At 47.3% G+C, this 16,706-nt stretch overlaps 5 protein-coding genes across 5 annotated transcripts; 2 read left to right on the top strand and 3 right to left on the bottom strand.

The window, feature by feature from the left end:
• Positions 1 to 305: 305 nt before the first annotated feature.
• HO173_007375 (uncharacterized protein) lies at positions 306 to 2,086 on the bottom strand (the record flags this gene model as incomplete). The annotated part of the gene is made up of 2 exons (XM_037309279.1): positions 306 to 1,967; positions 2,030 to 2,086. The coding sequence occupies 2 exons, from the start codon at positions 2,084 to 2,086 to the stop codon at positions 306 to 308; spliced, it is 1,719 nt and encodes a 572-aa protein (XP_037163739.1).
• A 1,043-nt stretch (positions 2,087 to 3,129) lies between these two features.
• On the bottom strand, positions 3,130 to 5,527 carry HO173_007374 (uncharacterized protein; the record flags this gene model as incomplete). The annotated part of the gene is made up of 3 exons (XM_037309278.1): positions 3,130 to 4,377; positions 4,493 to 4,984; positions 5,066 to 5,527. The coding sequence occupies 3 exons, from the start codon at positions 5,525 to 5,527 to the stop codon at positions 3,130 to 3,132; spliced, it is 2,202 nt and encodes a 733-aa protein (XP_037163738.1).
• Positions 5,528 to 7,702: 2,175 nt separating this feature from the next.
• HO173_007373 (uncharacterized protein) lies at positions 7,703 to 8,249 on the top strand (the record flags this gene model as incomplete). Its single annotated transcript, XM_037309277.1, has 2 exons — positions 7,703 to 7,909; positions 8,022 to 8,249. The coding sequence occupies 2 exons, from the start codon at positions 7,703 to 7,705 to the stop codon at positions 8,247 to 8,249; spliced, it is 435 nt and encodes a 144-aa protein (XP_037163737.1).
• Positions 8,250 to 10,674: 2,425 nt separating this feature from the next.
• Positions 10,675 to 11,501, top strand: HO173_007372 (uncharacterized protein; the record flags this gene model as incomplete). The annotated part of the gene is made up of 3 exons (XM_037309276.1): positions 10,675 to 10,789; positions 11,034 to 11,209; positions 11,364 to 11,501. 3 exons carry the CDS (start codon positions 10,675 to 10,677, stop codon positions 11,499 to 11,501), a joined length of 429 nt encoding a protein of 142 aa, XP_037163736.1.
• Positions 11,502 to 13,409: 1,908 nt separating this feature from the next.
• Positions 13,410 to 14,438, bottom strand: HO173_007371 (uncharacterized protein; the record flags this gene model as incomplete). Its single annotated transcript, XM_037309275.1, has 2 exons — positions 13,410 to 14,142; positions 14,326 to 14,438. The coding sequence occupies 2 exons, from the start codon at positions 14,436 to 14,438 to the stop codon at positions 13,410 to 13,412; spliced, it is 846 nt and encodes a 281-aa protein (XP_037163735.1).
• Positions 14,439 to 16,706: the final 2,268 nt, after the last annotated feature.

Raw genomic sequence — 16,706 nt, 5'->3', positions numbered from 1 at the left:
TCTGCATCCGGATGAATAGGGGCTTCTATCCTTTATTCCGAAATCGACACGCGCGGAGATGCCTCGCGGTTGTCGTCAACGATGTAGTCACGGTCTTCCTACGCTGATGCTCATTGCATACACATCCGTTGAACCCCGAGGCCGCTGTTGTAGATTTTTATTTTTATCCCCTCGGTCATACGGATATCGTTTCTCAAAGTTTAACGCCAAGAGGGATAGATTTGGACGTCCTTCCGACGTCCTCAGCCCATATGTCTCGGGGCCAATCATTTGATTGGATCATATTGGGCAGTATTCATGATGCATCAACCCTGCCCAACGCTAGCAGCTCTCCTTATCCGTTTCTCAGATGCTTGACTCGCGCTTCGAACTGCAGTGGGGCTACTCGCATCCATCGGCTTTCGTCGCCTGACGAGTTGATAGCACCGGTCTAATTCTACTTCGACTGCACATCGCACTTTAAGAGAGCTCACGGCGGGCCAGACGCTCCGCTCGCCGTGCAGGATCCAGTAGTCAAGGCTCTCCTTCGTTGGCGTTTCGAGCAGTTTCAGAAAGTCACTGGGCGCCAGGTCTGGTACCAGGGTAAGACTGGGGCCAGGGACTGTCTCGTCGATGAGGAGCCTGCGGATGGAGGTTGGCAGCATCCCCAAAGAGTCCAACTGACTAAGTCGATGATGCACCTCCAGCGTCATCAGCCTTAGCAACGGCACGACGATACCCTGTCTCCTCGCCTGCCTCGGATTATCGGGATGCTGTGAATCGCTTCTCAAGAACGGCGCAATATATGGCCTCGCTTGGCTGACGACAAAGTGGTTGACGTTGAAAAGCTCAGCGATGCGAGAGAGTGGGGAGTCGCGCTCGTTGGTGGTGTAGCTAGCGGATTTCCAGCTGTGGAACGTTATTTGCGGCGATATAAGCCAGGGGACTATAGCACCCGTTTCGTCTTTGCAGAGGAGGCTGTGGGGGTGGTAGAGGCGGGTGCTGGAAGCGTTGGAGGCGAGGGCGGCAGACCAGATGAGCACGTTGGGCGCTGTGATGTAGTTCAAGAGGTTAGGTACGCCGCCTCGGTTCGAAGTAGCAACGGTGATGTTCAGCACTCGTTTCGTACGAGCGTAGGCTTCCTCGAATGTGAGATCGCCAACATTGGCACGGACGCACTCTTCGAGGACGTTGACGTCCAAAAAGTGACCTTCTCGTACAAATCTCATCAGTCGGCGGAGACATGTCTGCACTGTGCCCGTCTGATGGCTTGATATCAATCCTTGCCTCTCTTCTGTGGTTGAGCCGTCGCTGTTGTGTCTTGCGAAAGCCGTTAAGTTGATACCATCGCCATTGAGAAAATCCAGCAGTTCGTCTTCAGTGTGTATGCCCACCAGCGCCGCGATCAGAGCTCCGGTCGCTGTCCCCGTGATAATCCTCGGCAACAGTCCTCTTAGATGTAGAGCTTTGACAACTCCCACATGGCATAGTCCAAACATAGCCCCTCCCTGCAGCACCAGCGTCGACCGTCCAAACGCCTGCCGTGTGTCATGCAGCAAATCCAACTTCGCCTGACTCGTCCACCCACTCTCATAACTCTGCGTCGTGGGCAAAGCCGTCACATACTCCACCGCCAGCGCCACTTGCGTTATGTACTCTTCAATCAATAACTTCGTCCCCGCATATGCCCTATTGAACAGCTTCGGAGTCGTAATGTTGCCCAAGTTCCTGACCAGCCCCGACCTGAGTAGGTTCACGAGACCGGGTATGTCTTCTTCTTCCCGGGAATTGATAATGGCGATGCGTCGCTCGTTCATGAGCCGGTAGTCATAGTATTTGGAGGAGGCATTTTGGCGCCAGAGGTCGAGGTGCAGGAGCTCGTCGAGGGCGAAGGCCGATTCTTCCCATTCTTCGAAGGAGGAGGCGCTGGCGAGGGTCGAGAGATGGGTGTTGAGGGCGGGCTTTTTGTGCCACCAGCGTGAAGCTTTCTGTTATGCATACCTGAGCTGGGCGCACTGGTGGATAGGAAAGGGAGAGGGAGAGGACGTACGGTTTGCCAGTAGCTGCCTACCTCGGTGAGCACGCCCAGTATTGATGAGAGAGCCATTGCGACTGCTCGTCAGCCATTTCAATTCCGGAAAAACTCGTGGGTGATGGTTATAAGTCTTGCTTTCGTAAGCCTGCGAGTGTCATGTGTTGGAAGAGAATCGCGTGACCGCATTGGAACGGTGTTGAAGGAAGAGGCCGTCGAGGGGCCACAATGGCGATTTACGAAAAAGAAAGTCTATGTAATAAGTATGCTATTGAGAAGTCTTGCTATTTGTATGTACCAACACACTTCTATTGGTACATGTTGGTGACAGCTAGAATGTACAATCTAAATACGTAACAGGTACAATGCCTGCCCACACCCCCATACCGCCCTGGTGGCAGGTCAAATCGCCACTCAATTCTTGCTCTGTTCTAGGGACGATGAATCAAAGATGGAGTTTAATCAGTCCAAGTTCAATCTTCTTTGACGACTCCCTCGTCTCGAAAGGAACGAGTTTGTGCTAATCTTTGAAAAGTGCCATCGACGACATTCTTTCGATGGCATCTTGCCTCTACCCCAAAATTGATGGAATAGCCTCCGTGCAGGGAGAGAATAAGATCGCTTTGAACGGCAGCGTGTGACATCATACCATGTTCAGTTGAGGGATAGAGCTGTACACTCAGCGCAAACGGATCTTCAGAGCTCCGCTTCTTTGCATTTCAGCGCGATGTGAAGGATGCTGCCATTGTAGATGGGCTTTTCGAAGCTGATATGTCGAAAATCACGCCTATCGCCCCTTGCTGAGGCTTGTTCGCATCTGTACGAGTCACAGCTGAGTGTGAGACTCTTCAGGCCTGGGACTTTGTTGGAGAATAAGCGAGAGGGTCAAAGCCTGATTTTGGATGCATCATTTGCAAACCTTCGAAAGCTACTTGACGTGGCGGCGGGTATGGATTGGCCCAATTCAGAGAAGATATGTGCAAACGCTTTGCCGAAATTGATGAGTGGAGGAGGAGATGATACCGTCGATAGCAATGATTGTATGCTAACATCGCGTCTTAACCATCGAGGCTGCCAATGGAGTTGAGATTTCGTCTATCCTGCTTGCTTGTAAACATTCACCACCACACACCAAGATGACTCGCATCCTGCTGCATGGCATTGACGTCCACAGGCGGTTGTTCAGCCATCTCAAAGTCTTGCATAAACTCGTCCCATTCTGCCCAGTTGATGGTACTCGCGGTCTCGTTGACATTCCACGATTCTAACGTATCCGGTGAAAGCTGTTGGTCTAGATCCAGAGCTTGGTTTGGGAAACTTGCCATGCCTACCCCTGACGTCAAATCTTGCGGAAACGACTTCGCTGGAGTGCTAGAGTCAGGATCGTAAAAATGACCATATGCTGGAACCGTAAATTGCGGCAGAGACTGTTGCGATGTTATCGACATGCTCTTCATGCTAGATTCGGCTCTCTTGGCCTGGGCTTTGCTCATCAGCTTCTTGATTGGGCGCCAGAGCATCCCCTTTCTGGAGTCAGCAATGTGCTCGGCCCAGTCATCGAAGACCACATCCACGACTTTCCAGGCTCTCTCCACCAACGGACCTTTGTCTTGAATACAAAGCTCCGCCAAAGTAGCTCCTAGAGCGTGCCACTGGACTCGAGTATTGAAATACCACCTCCACTGAGCAGCAGCCGGCTCAGTACAGAGAAGGTGGCTGTACTCGAGATTTTGGACGGCTGTTTTCAAAACAAGCTCCCTAGAGACGTATTGCTGGACCATGCCACGCATGTCGGTCAAGGGAGGGTGATAAACAGCAAGGCGCAATCGCGAGCCGATCAGTCGAATTACCACAGATGTTACCCAACCGATAGGACCAGCGAGGTCACAATGGATGAGCACGTCCTTCTCAAGTTTCGTCTCGAGCTCTTGTATTTTTTTGATATTTGTCTCAATGGGAGGTACAATGGGAGCATTCTCGGGGTCTCGTCCTAGTGGTGTGTAGCCAAGGCGGACCGCATATTCCCACACGACATGTGATACATGACACTTGGTCATCTCTGTGAACTCCTTTCTTTCTACTATCGGTTCCATACTTCCGGTATCCATGTCGTCGTCGTTGATGTTCAGGGGTAACATGGTATTGAAAGACGACTCGAGAATGAATGGATCAGAACCTCGGTCTTCTAGGCCACGGATGTCTAGCTCAACTAGGTGCCACCATAGTCTGCGGCGTATTTCTCTCGTGAAAGGAGATATGCCGGACCATGTGCTTTCGCGATGCAGGGTCAGAGAGTGGGCCAGCCTGACGGCAACACTGAAAAGAGTCCAAGCAAACATCGTATCATCATTTGTCCGAACCGTGGTCTAAGAAGTGTTGTTAGCTAATTCATTCACATGTGTGTAATAAGTCGCATTCGGGCCTTTTTTTCAGAAATTTCAAGTAGACAGCAAGCCCATTGGGACAGCAGAATATGCTTACAAGGAATATGACCAGGGCTTGAAGTGTGCCTATCTCTTGGGTACTCAGCAGGTCGGCGTTCGATAGCGCCGACTCTGTGCCAGATCTATACCGGGCCAGCAAGGAGTTCCTTCCATCATGGAAGTTCTGCAAACACTCTTCTTGGGTCAAAGAAGTGATTGCGGCATAGTACATGGCAAACAGCAATGCCTCAACGTAGTTTCCAGATGGTATGGCGTCTTTGTTGGTCGAAGCACTCATCACCAGCTTCCGCAAGCTTGGGGTATGTAGTATCTTGACCATTGGATCCACATTCTTTTGGTAGTAGTGGAATAGAGCAATTATCTGGGCGGAGGAAGGGTGTAGTAGACGCAGCTCTCTTTGACGAAGAGGGCTAGATCCGAAGAGTACGGATGATTGAGAAATGCTTGTCTCTGCTGGTGATTGGCCAGAAAGCTGAGAATCTTGCTCTTCGTCGGAGTCATCGTCCATGGTCTCCTTGAGGCCTTGGACCTGTAGCACACCGACCGGTCAGCGAGCGTGCACAATACATTGTGATTGGTTCCGCGGCCACATAAGAACCATCGCACCGACCTCACTGCTCAATGACCGCCAGAAATGAGTGCCTATGTATCTGCTCATCCCATCTTCAGCGGGATCTGGACCATTGCTGCCAGGCGATCGAGCTTCCGATGTATGCCTGGAACGACTGGTTTCTGGGCTCGGTGATGCTTCTTCCACAAGCTTCTTCCCATTGACATCCTTCCCCTCGACTTTCATCTTCTCAATCAACTCTTCCATTCTACCCAGCCTGCGCATGAGCTCGTCGTTGGTCGCTTTGGAGCTCGCCGACTTCTTCTTCGGGTGCCTCGCACGTTCGGGAAAGACGCAATCGAGGTTGGAGCGAGAACATGGCAAGCATGGGTACTTTTTGTCGCATTTGATCTTTCGCTGCCGGCAATGGGTGCAGCTCAAAGGCTGCTGTACGGGGTTCCTCTGACCGGCGCCGGGGCTCAGCGCAATGCCAGAAGCCGGGCGCGGTTGGTAGTCAGCCATAACAGGAGGATTGCGGTTTTGATGAAAGCGAGGGCATGCTAGGATTGATATAAGATTCCAGGCACCCAGGAAAGTGACTCGCTACGAGTCCGAATGGGGTAAAGTCAACATCGTACTCGCGACCTGCTGTGCCGTAAGGTATCATGTAGTATGAACAGGGGTGAGACCCAGACAGCTGAACTTGTAACAGATAAAGTAATGTCCTACGATATCTAAAGTCAATGCAGAGGAAACGGTGGTTGACACGTATTCGTTTTCCGGTGTCTGGTTGGAGATAGTACTGCTTACAGTGGCTGAGGAGCGGGAAATGACGGGAGAAAGTATCTTACGAGTCAGACGGTATCATCGTACTTCTCGAGATCCCGGCCCTACCTAGGGATGCGTAATGACTGACATTTTACCTCTATAACAGTAATGTGACGGTCATACGGTGACAGGCCGTTTAAACTGATAAATGATAGCGTTAATTGTATACAGTAGGTACGTATCTAACCGTGAAAGATGTAAGGCTAACAAAGACGGGCGTAAAAGATAGGGGCTTGGCGTTATTAGTCCTTAGCGCGGTAAGATATTACTAGTGATACTCGATTTCAGCCCTAAATACCTCTGAATTCTACCGTTTCCCTCGAATCTCGCGCTTTATCTTACTATAAGCCCTTTGCAGTGCGGTCATTTGGATATATAACGTCAAATAACCGAGTAGGTCTGACCTGACGTTAGCTGTCATATGACAGATCCGCATCCCTATACGAGGCTGCGAGCAACTCCACACTGATTATAATATTCACGCCCCACAAAGCAGAACCGAATACGAATTTTGATCCTCTGCCGCCGCCTATGGCGGCTCGATACTATCTATCTAATCACCAGTAATCACATATTTTGCTTGGTTGGTATTTTGTGTAGAATATTTTCGATTCAGAGTGAGTAATAAACCGAGCAGCTCTTATCGCCTTACTTATACAGATAACACTCGTCTTAAACCCGCGTCAAATCTTTGAAACCTATATTACAACCTATGTTACAACCTATGTTATCATTGCCGATTGGCTTGTAGTCTCTTTTTCTGTCTTGTCATAATCCATATCTGAAACTGTACATCAAGGTTGGGCGGCGCCCAAGTCGTAAACACCTGGCGAACAAAGCATAGAGTACAGGATCTTCTACACGTGCGTTGAAAAGCGAAAAGTCGCACTGTGGCAATTCGAAAACTCTTCTATTGTAGATGGACAATACCTGACACTGAAAACTTCATAGATCATATTTAGTATATCAATTACATGAGTAGATTCCGAGTTCTTCCGAAATTGTGGCTTTGAAAGCATGTAGGTAGTGAAATCGTAAATTCGAAGGTCATAGTCTTGGCGTCTATAATTTTATGAACCGACTTGGTACTTTTATCAGAATACACGTTCTAATATTTAAAAGAGTTTGGCATGTGGACTTGAGTCTATCAAACTTCGTACGCTACCTTAAGGTCTCAGAGATCGAGTGTCTGATTCTCGGATTTTCTGATTGGGGGGAACTCTTCTCGTTTCTCAATGATTAGGAGCATGGGGATAGAATCAACCCGGTCATCACCATATCGCATGGACTGTGACGCTAGATATCGTCTCTCTGAACGTTTTGGTGCTGTGCAATGGTTCGCTGGATCTATTCTATTGAGCCATGAGCTAGGTTGAACGAATGCTGTGATATGCTCCCATATCGCTCAAATCCATCCTCACTGGTCACTTGGGAATGCGACATCTGGCCCATTGTATTTTCCTAAATTCTTAGCTTCTCAATCTCGAAGTCCATGCTTCACTTCGCAGACACCGGTCTTGCTGTTCAATCTACCTCACCACCGAGGGTCGGGGACAAAGTCGTTGGACACCGACCCCGCTAAGCCCTACCAAAGTGTCCAACGACTTTTGTCCCCGACCCTCGCACCCTCACGTTGTGAAGTCCGAGGGTCGCCCAGATTGGCCTAGGATTAGGGCTAGAGTAACAGCTTGCTGAATTTACCGATGACGACAATGTTATAACGAAAGAAGTCCATCTGGGATTGTTTACCCCAAATTGACTCAGGAGCTTTGTCGTTCCCGCAATCACTGAGATATCTAGCAAGCTGTTTCTCCTGCACTCTTACACCAGCTCGACGAATCTACATTTGCACAATTCAAAGACCTGAAAATGGCGTCGCAAGATCCCAATCCTCAAGGTGGCTCAATCACGGACATGGCCGTTGATGGCACCAAAGTTCCTGACGATGCAGGAGCCCAATACACCATACCCTCTGTTCCTCGACCAGATCAAATTACAGACCCATCCGACGATCCCAGCGACCTTGGTGCTACTGATCTGGCTGGTGCAGCAGATAACGCCCAAGATGTTAGCAGGGTCAGTGACAGACTTCTTTCCACCTTTCCAAATGTCTCCAAACTTGAGGAACATGACATTTATGCTGCAAAATGTTCGACTAACTCTCTGCGTGTGTCTCTCTGGGTTGTAGACCACACGCGATACCGCTCCTAACCCCGAAACTATTACCGGCACAGGCGATGCTCTGCCTCCGGAGATCGGCTCAAAGCGTCTTCACAACGACGTGAATCAAAATCTCAGTAAAGGCCATCAGCGATACGACAAGCATGTGAAACAAAAGGGCAGTGATCAAGAGAAAGGGGCCAGTGAGGGGGCCACGGAAGATGAGGTCGTGGATGGAGTTGTTGGGGGGCGTTGAGACTCAGCGAGACACTTCGGAAAGGACTGATGACTCAGCGGGACGACGTAGACCGCGGACGCAGGCGGATTGAGCGAAGAGAGGCTACGATGCAAGATCAAGACACACTTCTGTCATATGGCAGCCTGTTGTATGCTAAATCAATGCACTGAAAGAGATGGCTTTTGGCGCCAATTCCAATGGCAGCAAGTTTAAGGTCACAAGAGCGAAGAGAACTAACAATTAATTCTCTGATGCGAGCGGCTTCGCCTACTCCACCCACTACGTTCATATGCAATTGGAGCCAATGAAACTTCGGTAGCATACTGCGAACACAATTGCCTTTTGGACACTGCAATCGAGTAAACTCTCATCGGTCTGTCAGTAGGCAAAAACAAGCAATATTCGTGACGAGAACGAGATGTTAACTCCAGGGTGGCTGATCTTCTCAAATTATTTGGCCTGGCTCTGGCCTTGCTCGAAATCTGGAAATAAGGCTTAGTTTTAAGAAGACCAACCTTCTAAGACTGTCGGATTAAATCCGGGATGCAAAAGGAAGCACATTTCCATGTCTTCTAAGCGGTGTTGATGGCGTTGTTGATGTGCGGTGAGATCTAAGGGATGTCATCAATGAAAGTGATGACAGAGAAAGCTGTATGATCCGAGAAGATAGGTAGCGTAAGTGATGAAAGGTCGCGCCGCAAGACCAAGGCATATGTTTGTTCCAGGACAACACGTTTTGAATCTAACTGCGTACCCCAAAAACAGCTGGGGTTTGGTGTCAAGCCAGTGCAAGCAGACTGCGCGCCCCAAACATTTACTCGACATTGTCATGACCGTGCAAGCCAGCTTTATGACCTTGTTGTGCACGGCCAAGCTGTCTTGCCTATACGCGATTTCCAGAGAAACAAGTGTACTACAACTGACAAGAGAAATGGTCATATGGTGTCCTGGCTGATACGCATGCCGCCACTCAATCATGCCAATAGCCTCACTTGGGTATGCGCCAGAAAGATTGCCATTCGGCCACAAGCCCACTATAAGCCCACTTCACCACTTCGGCGTATTGGCATGAAACTAGTACTGTGAGGCTTAGGCCTAAATGATCGGCAAGATCAGGTTGACCAGCCAACTAGAATAACTGTTTGCCTCGGGGTGCAGAAAGGAAAGCACCCATTGAAGGCGACCCTCCTTCTGAGCGAGTTAATCTTGACTCTTAACGCAGAGAGAAAACAGGCCTTTGACGCGACCAACCATTGAAGACACCCAGATTTGATTCGGGATGCAGAAGAAGGCGTTCGTGTGACTTATCCAACGACAACGGTCAGATTTTCGTCTCATAGCCACTCCCCTCAAGTTAAGGAACTTACCCCATTTCGTTTATTCTATCCTAGTCACATTTTCCTTTTGCAGAGAACCTGAGATCCACCATCGCCTGCCGGCACAACAATTCTTATCATCAAAAGTGTCTAGCGCGTAATCCTCTACACAAACGTGAGAAAGTCAAACCCAGGATGTCCACACTCCACACGCCGGACCCTGCTATGGCGGCCGCAAAAGTCGGATCACCAAGCCTTGATCGTGATGGAGCCCGAATACCTTTTATACCGTATGAAATACTTGCCCAAACATATACCTTGCTATGAAATAGGCGCTAGACCCAATTCTCTCACAAAAATTGACTCAACCTTTGATAAAATGGATACCATTTTCTAGGAGTTTAACGAAATTAGGACCAACAGCCAGAGATCTTGAACGTCACGGGCGTCCTCCAGACTAGCCTGTGAATAGCGAGTGGGTAATGCGTATTTCGTTTGTGAGAATTTGACCTCTGCTTACCCAAGAATTCGACAAACAGAACCGTGATAGAGAACGTGCACTGCTAATGCTGCTGGTCGGACGTATCTTCGGACCATTTTTCTCACGATGGAGGCTTGGCAAATGCTCTACAAGGTAGCCCTTGCCGAAGCACTGCCAGCAGTTGGCAAGTCGCATAGCCATCGCTTTCCATAATTTGTGAATGAACTCACAGAATAAGATGAGCAGCGCAGAATGGTTCAGGCCGTTCATCAAGGTATCAGCTTCCTCGTACCTAGTAATATGACGGGAATAAACGGGACTTCGGCAATACTGGTATTCAGCTTCAATGTCTCTCTCGTGGAAAGAATCAGCCGGGTTTTGTGCCGCCCTAGAGGGACCGGATCGCAAAGAGCTTTGCGACTTGGTAGCTGGGATGGGTAACTGGTTGGAAGATTGCCAGGCTTTCTAAGGAGCTGATCTTTCGGTCAGAAGCCTTGTTTCAATTAACACTCATTATTTGGATCACGACATTCCCGATGGGCCTTCTGCTGCGCAGTAGAGAATTGAGTTAGTGCAAGGCAAGTCTAGCAAGACTTCTGCAACTGTATACATAATACTTTCAGCTCTGAAAAGCAATCCGAAGTACATGTCTGCGGTAGGAGTGCCATCCGCTAGGGTCTTGCCAGATGCGGTAGAAGCTATCGCCAAAACCAACAAAGAAGGCTTCAAGCAAGGCATGGCCGTTACCAAGAAGGAAAATGGTAAGTATAGTTCCATCCGTTGTTCATCTTTTTCCGCTCCTATTTTTCCTCTTTCGTTCAAAAGCAGAAGCAATCGCCCCTTCCAAATCCAAAACTGCGTAGGAGAGATCGTGTGAACAGTGCGTGCCACAGGAGAACATGCCCGAGTCATCGGCTCGTGTCAAGACATCAACCATATCATTTGAATAATCCACGAGTGAGGATATCGTGCACACAACACAAACGACCGAAAAGGTGGAAACAGATGCCTCAGAAATACTCACCAACGCATCTGGTACCATTCTCGGCTCCTTCTTCAAGACTGTGGACGTTCAACGTTACTATAGCAGCAGAGGAAGTTCGGGAAACCCTCCACGCCCAGGCCTAGACAAGAATCAGAGAAGCCCCGCTCGCTTTGGAATGCCTGGATCAAGCGCGCATGTACGCAGATCAAGACTGACGACCTACCAAGCTGTAAAGGCGTCTCGGAAACGCTAATGCTAGAGTGCAATCTTTATTACTATTGGAAGGTTCTGTACTCTTTGTTCACAAAATGCTGTGATCTGTACTTCTCAAGACTAATGCGTCACTTTAGATCTTCCACCGCGAGGATGGTCACACTCTGGAAATGTTCGACTCGCGATTCAGCAGCTTCGATCAGCACCATCACCCCACTGTGGTCGTCTACCAGCAGGGTGGATCCGGGGGCATGGTCAGCCTCGAAAAAGGGTGAGTCACAGTTCTGATACCGCTGTATAAGGAGAAAGAAACCAGCATCGCCACAGGGTATAATACGAAACCAGACTCAGCTTGGGCTCGATTCCAGGCTCTATCACGGTTGCGTTGCCGGAAGCAGATCTGTATCTGTCTGGACCCGGTCCAATTGTGCTATTCCAAGTAAGCTGAGCTGATGGTACGCTTTGGACAATCTCAAAGACACACAGAGATGATGAGCCGCGTGCCATTTCGGAAATAGGATTCGATTGCAAGACCAAGTAGTCTCCTATGGACATTTCTGGCATGCTCTTCAGGCTTATGGCCCATGTCTGGCTTCATTCCTGAATCAACAAGCCGTTGCTTGCTCATAATTTCATACCTAACTAAGACCTATATTTGATCTCTTCTTGAACAGACAAGCCGTTGTTGGTTAACGAATTTGATGCCCGAGACACCGATTCGACTCTATCATTGCAATGAGAGATTGCTATTGACTAACAGATCCAGAGTTTGAACATGTATCCGACTCCATACTCGGAGTAATAGACCTTTGGCTTCACAATTGCCCTTTCTGCGCCTTTGCGACTCGCAGCGTCATTCGTCTCGGTCTTGTGTCCGGGGAGCGTTGGAGAATGCTCCCAGCCTTGTGGTGGGGCCAGCACCTACTATTTAGTACTTAGCCTTCACAGCCATTTTTCTTCTTCTGATCACAACAAGTGTCACACCACATTCCCATAAGCAGACTATCAGCCTGTGACCGCTAATCGACTTGTAGACGGAAAGGCTAATCCTACCACAATTAGCTATGCGTGCATTTAAAATTGCTGCCAAACGGGCCTCTCCAAATGGTTTTGCAAACAGGAGCATACCAATTTTTTTCCCCAGAGATGATCCTTTCGGAAGATCGGCTGACGGCTCTTGAAAGCAACGAAATTGACTGGAGCGTCAGGCTTGGGGTAATCTAAAAGGGCCCCTTTGGCAACCAAATTCAAGCCCACATTTTCAAGAATTTCAGGTCAAAATACCAACTTTCTTTTCGAGCACAGGTATTATACGTGCCAAGAATTCAAGGTTCGTAACGAAAATGCCCCCCTTAAGCCCCGGACAGCCCGTACTATTTCCGAATAACATCATAATAATTTTCAATATAAATCTAAAAGTGCATATTAAAGAGAATAACGTATTTATACTTCTATATTAATTACGCAAAATTTAAATCGCTTTTAATTTCAATATTAGTTATTTTCTTTAATAATTCACGTAGATATCGCTTTAATTTAGCGCACATTTTTTAAAAAACTAGAGTCGGAGTCGGTTTGCAAATAAATGTGCTTTTTTGCCCTTAAGGCTGAAATAGATTTTGATCTTGGCGCCAAGGTTGCATAATATTTTAATGCACGTATTCAGGCCGTAAAGCTAGTATTTGACTAACGAAAATCAAAATGTAGATTTTGGTTGCCAAAGGGGCCCTATAAAGCGCAGATCCACAATGTACCCTCGTACCTGATTATTTCTAACTGCCCGATTGAGAAAGCGGCCATGTCCCGGAGCTCAGATTGGTATTAGTTGAACGAAACAGTTCTACTATGTGGGTAGCAAAGGATATAGAATCTATGGAAGCCTACGGCAGCAGGATATTTATCCCACCAGGCCAAGCTATACTACATATAGACTAGCTACGAAAGCCTACAAGGAAGTCACGCCTGTTAACTACTCCCACACAAACAAGACGGAGCCCCCCGAGACTAACAAAGCATTATGAAGCTATACACAAGCAAGGTAGCAAACAAAGCCATAGCAAAACAAGCCCCTGAAAAATAATACCTCTAGCAAGAACATATATTATAAACCATATAGCATCGTAGTAAGTAGCTGAGGAAGCCTTCTGTAAGCACTAGTAGAACTGCTTTCGTAGCATAGCAAGCTAACCAACCCCCATGATAGGCCAGATCCAATGGTGTAGGGTAGTAACGGACTGCTGAGTGAGGTGTGTGAGTGTAAATGTGAAATCGGGCTGAGGTAGCTGCTGTGGTAGGACTGATGTGATAGGCTGCTGTAATACTGACGGAGCTGACTGTGATATGACGGTCTGCTCTGGTAGCTGTAAAGTAGGCTTCTCTAGTAGGACTGATGTGATAAGCTGCCGTAATACTAACGGAGCTGACTGTAATATAACGGGCTGCTCTGGTAGCTGTAGGGTAGGCTGCTCTGGTAGGACTGGCTGCTCTGGTACTTGTGGAGTAGGCTGCTGTGGTAGCTCTGACAGCTGTGGTACGGTAGGCTGCTCTGGTATGACAGGCTGCTCTGGTACGACAGGCTGCTCTGGTAGCTCTGGAGTAGGCTGCTCTGGTACTGATGGAGCTGACTGTGTTACGACGGGCTGCTCTGGTAGCTCTGGAGTAGGCTGCTCTGGTACTGATGGAGCTGACTGTGTTACGACGGGCTGCTCTGATAGCTGTAGGGTAGGCTGCTCTGGTAGCTGTGGAGTAGGCTGCTCTGGTATGACAGGCTTCTCTGGTACGACAGGCTGCTCTGGTACGACAGGCTGCTCTGGTACGTGTGGAGTAGGCTGTGGTAGTTCTGACAGCTGTGGTACGGTAGGCTGCTCTGGTACGACAGGCTGCTCCGGTAGCTGTGGTGGCTGGTCTCGTACTCCGCTGTGGAACTCGATAAGGGACTCAAATCGTGTACAGAACAAGCTTGTAAAGCTGATGATAGTCTGCTGAGACGGAGCTAACTCGTTAAGAAGACGGATAGCGTTAGGATTCGTATCGGCCCAATTACCAGCGTCGTTTATAAGAAGTATATTAAGCCATTCGAGGTACTACTTTAACGTATACTCGTAGCCGGATATTATGGTGTGAAAGTGTTTTAGCCATTGAGTAGCGGATACTCCATTGCCGAAGAAGCAATCACTGCGAGTGAATTGAGGACCAGTCGACTTGTAGGCCATGCTTGCCATAGACTTAGCAAGATCTAATAGGAGACTGCCACTGAGATGGGCCAGCTTGACGAAGGTGAAATGGCAATAATGGGAGGGGCTCTCCGAGCTCTCCACTGAGGTAAAATGAATGATTTGGAGAATAAATCACTAACCAGCCAATGAACGGCTGTGAAAGACTTCAAACGAACGAATAACAACAATGATCACTTTGCAAGGCCACGATTACCATCTGGGCAAGACCTCCAGTTGAACGAAACAGTTCTACTATGTGGGTAGCAAAGGATGTAGAATCTATGGAAGCCTACGGCAGCAGGATATTTAACTTATCTTCGGACAGTCCCCCTCCGACAGTCCCCCGTCCACACTAATGTAGCTACCGGCTATACCCGCAGCCACCCGGCTTGGCATAGGCCTTGGCAAAGTGGATATCTGACTGGTGGGTGCATTGTCGATATTTCTTTCATTCCACGGTATAGTTATCCAAATAGAACGTTATATCTTAACGAGTAAGGGAGATTTTATAATATAGATTTTTAGCGATAACTTTTACCACAATTCCAGGAAGGCTATGAGTTCAAGTCCACGAAAATCCCATATTTTCTAAGCGGGTTTGGTGCTCGCTATGATCAGTCACTGCAGTAAATCCTTACGTATAAGACCAGGTCTTAACACGTAGAATTGCAATATCCTTACTAGAAAAGACCTCGCTACTAATAGAGGCACGCTTGTAGACAGCTAAGAAGATGTCGAAAATACGCCTCTTCTTGTCTGCAACCGTCGCAGTATACTCGATGATATTCATAATATGCGGATGAGCGAAATAGGAGTTGGATTTAGATAGGATGCGGGGATATGGGAGAAAGATAGGCATTCACCTACTTACAAGGCCTGCCGACATCAATCTTCTCATCGATACTAGCGATCTAATTATGATTATATACGATACGGGCCCTTATTCTACTACTATTGTACTGCCTCCGACCCATTTATAATGTACCCTAAGCACCACGTCATCGCTCTAAAGGATTACTTCAAAATCAATGAAGTGGGAGGAATTCATCTAAACTTGAAGTCTCTTACAATCGGATGAACAGGGCTGGCGCAACCCCTCACCAAAATTAGGTGGGGCCGAAAGCTTAACGTGTAGATCGTGCGCGGGAGGCTTTTTTAGTTTGACGGGGGACTGTCGGAGGGGACTGTCCGAAGATAAGTTGTAGGATATTTATCTTACCAGGTTAAGCTATACTACATATAGACTAGCTACGAAAGCCTACAAGGAAGTCACGCCTGTTAACTGTATTTGGGGTTGTCTAAGGGCCAGTTCGGTAATCACATATTTTCAAAATGGCTTGTGATATACGTACACCCCCTTTTGATACATGTACACCCCCTCCAAATCCGATTAGCTTCCGCGCGGCCGCTAGCCGCATAGAGTATAAAACCCGCACATAGCCGAAGTAGGGCTATACGAGACGGACAGCGAGGTAATCGACAGCGAGGTGGACGTAATACGCCAGCCTACAGCAGGGCAACGAGATCATATTTGATACCTTTCAGCTATAGGAAGGCCAGGTGGCCAACAGATAGTGGATATTCGAGTACGATAGTCGTATTTCTAGTAGCAACGAGAGAGGGTAGCTAGTCAATCAGCTGTCGCCATAGAAGGATAATTCAAAGACCTTATTATTCGACGATTTAAAATCGTCTAATCTTTTAGACTTTATTAGAAGAGGTCTAAAAAAACTTATCTTACTATTACTAAGAGTCTCGATAATATTCCCTAGAAAGCTATATACGGAGTTTATACCCTATACGGCTAGCGGCCGCGCGAAAACTAATCGAATTTGAAGAGAGTATATATATATTAAAAGAGGGTATACGTATATTACTTCCCTTTTTCGAATCTTAATATAATTAATAATATAATAATTAGAATAATAATAAGAAATATCGTATTTTTATTAGAGTTATTAATAAGTTAATTATACTTACTTAAATTTAATTCTTATCTTCTTTATTATCTTAGCTTCTTTAAAAATTCTTATTTATTAAAATAACTCTAATATTATCTAGAAGTTCTTTTAAGACTAGTTAAATAATATACGCTATATAAAAAATATATTATAAATAATTTAAGAATTTAAATTCTTTAATATTAAGCGAGTTCTCTACTACGAAAATAAAAAGATAAATAATTAAATCTTCGAAGAGTATATTATTATTACTAGCGTTATTAATTATAAATTTAAATATATAATTTTAAATCTTATATTCTAT

This window comes from Letharia columbiana (assembly GCF_014066305.1).
Source record: "Letharia columbiana isolate WasteWater2 chromosome Unknown Sc0000024_s0, whole genome shotgun sequence".
NCBI classification, from domain to species: domain Eukaryota; kingdom Fungi; phylum Ascomycota; class Lecanoromycetes; order Lecanorales; family Parmeliaceae; genus Letharia; species Letharia columbiana.
The sequence above is the reverse complement of the archived record's forward strand: the minus strand, read 5'-3'. Positions and strand labels throughout refer to the sequence as shown.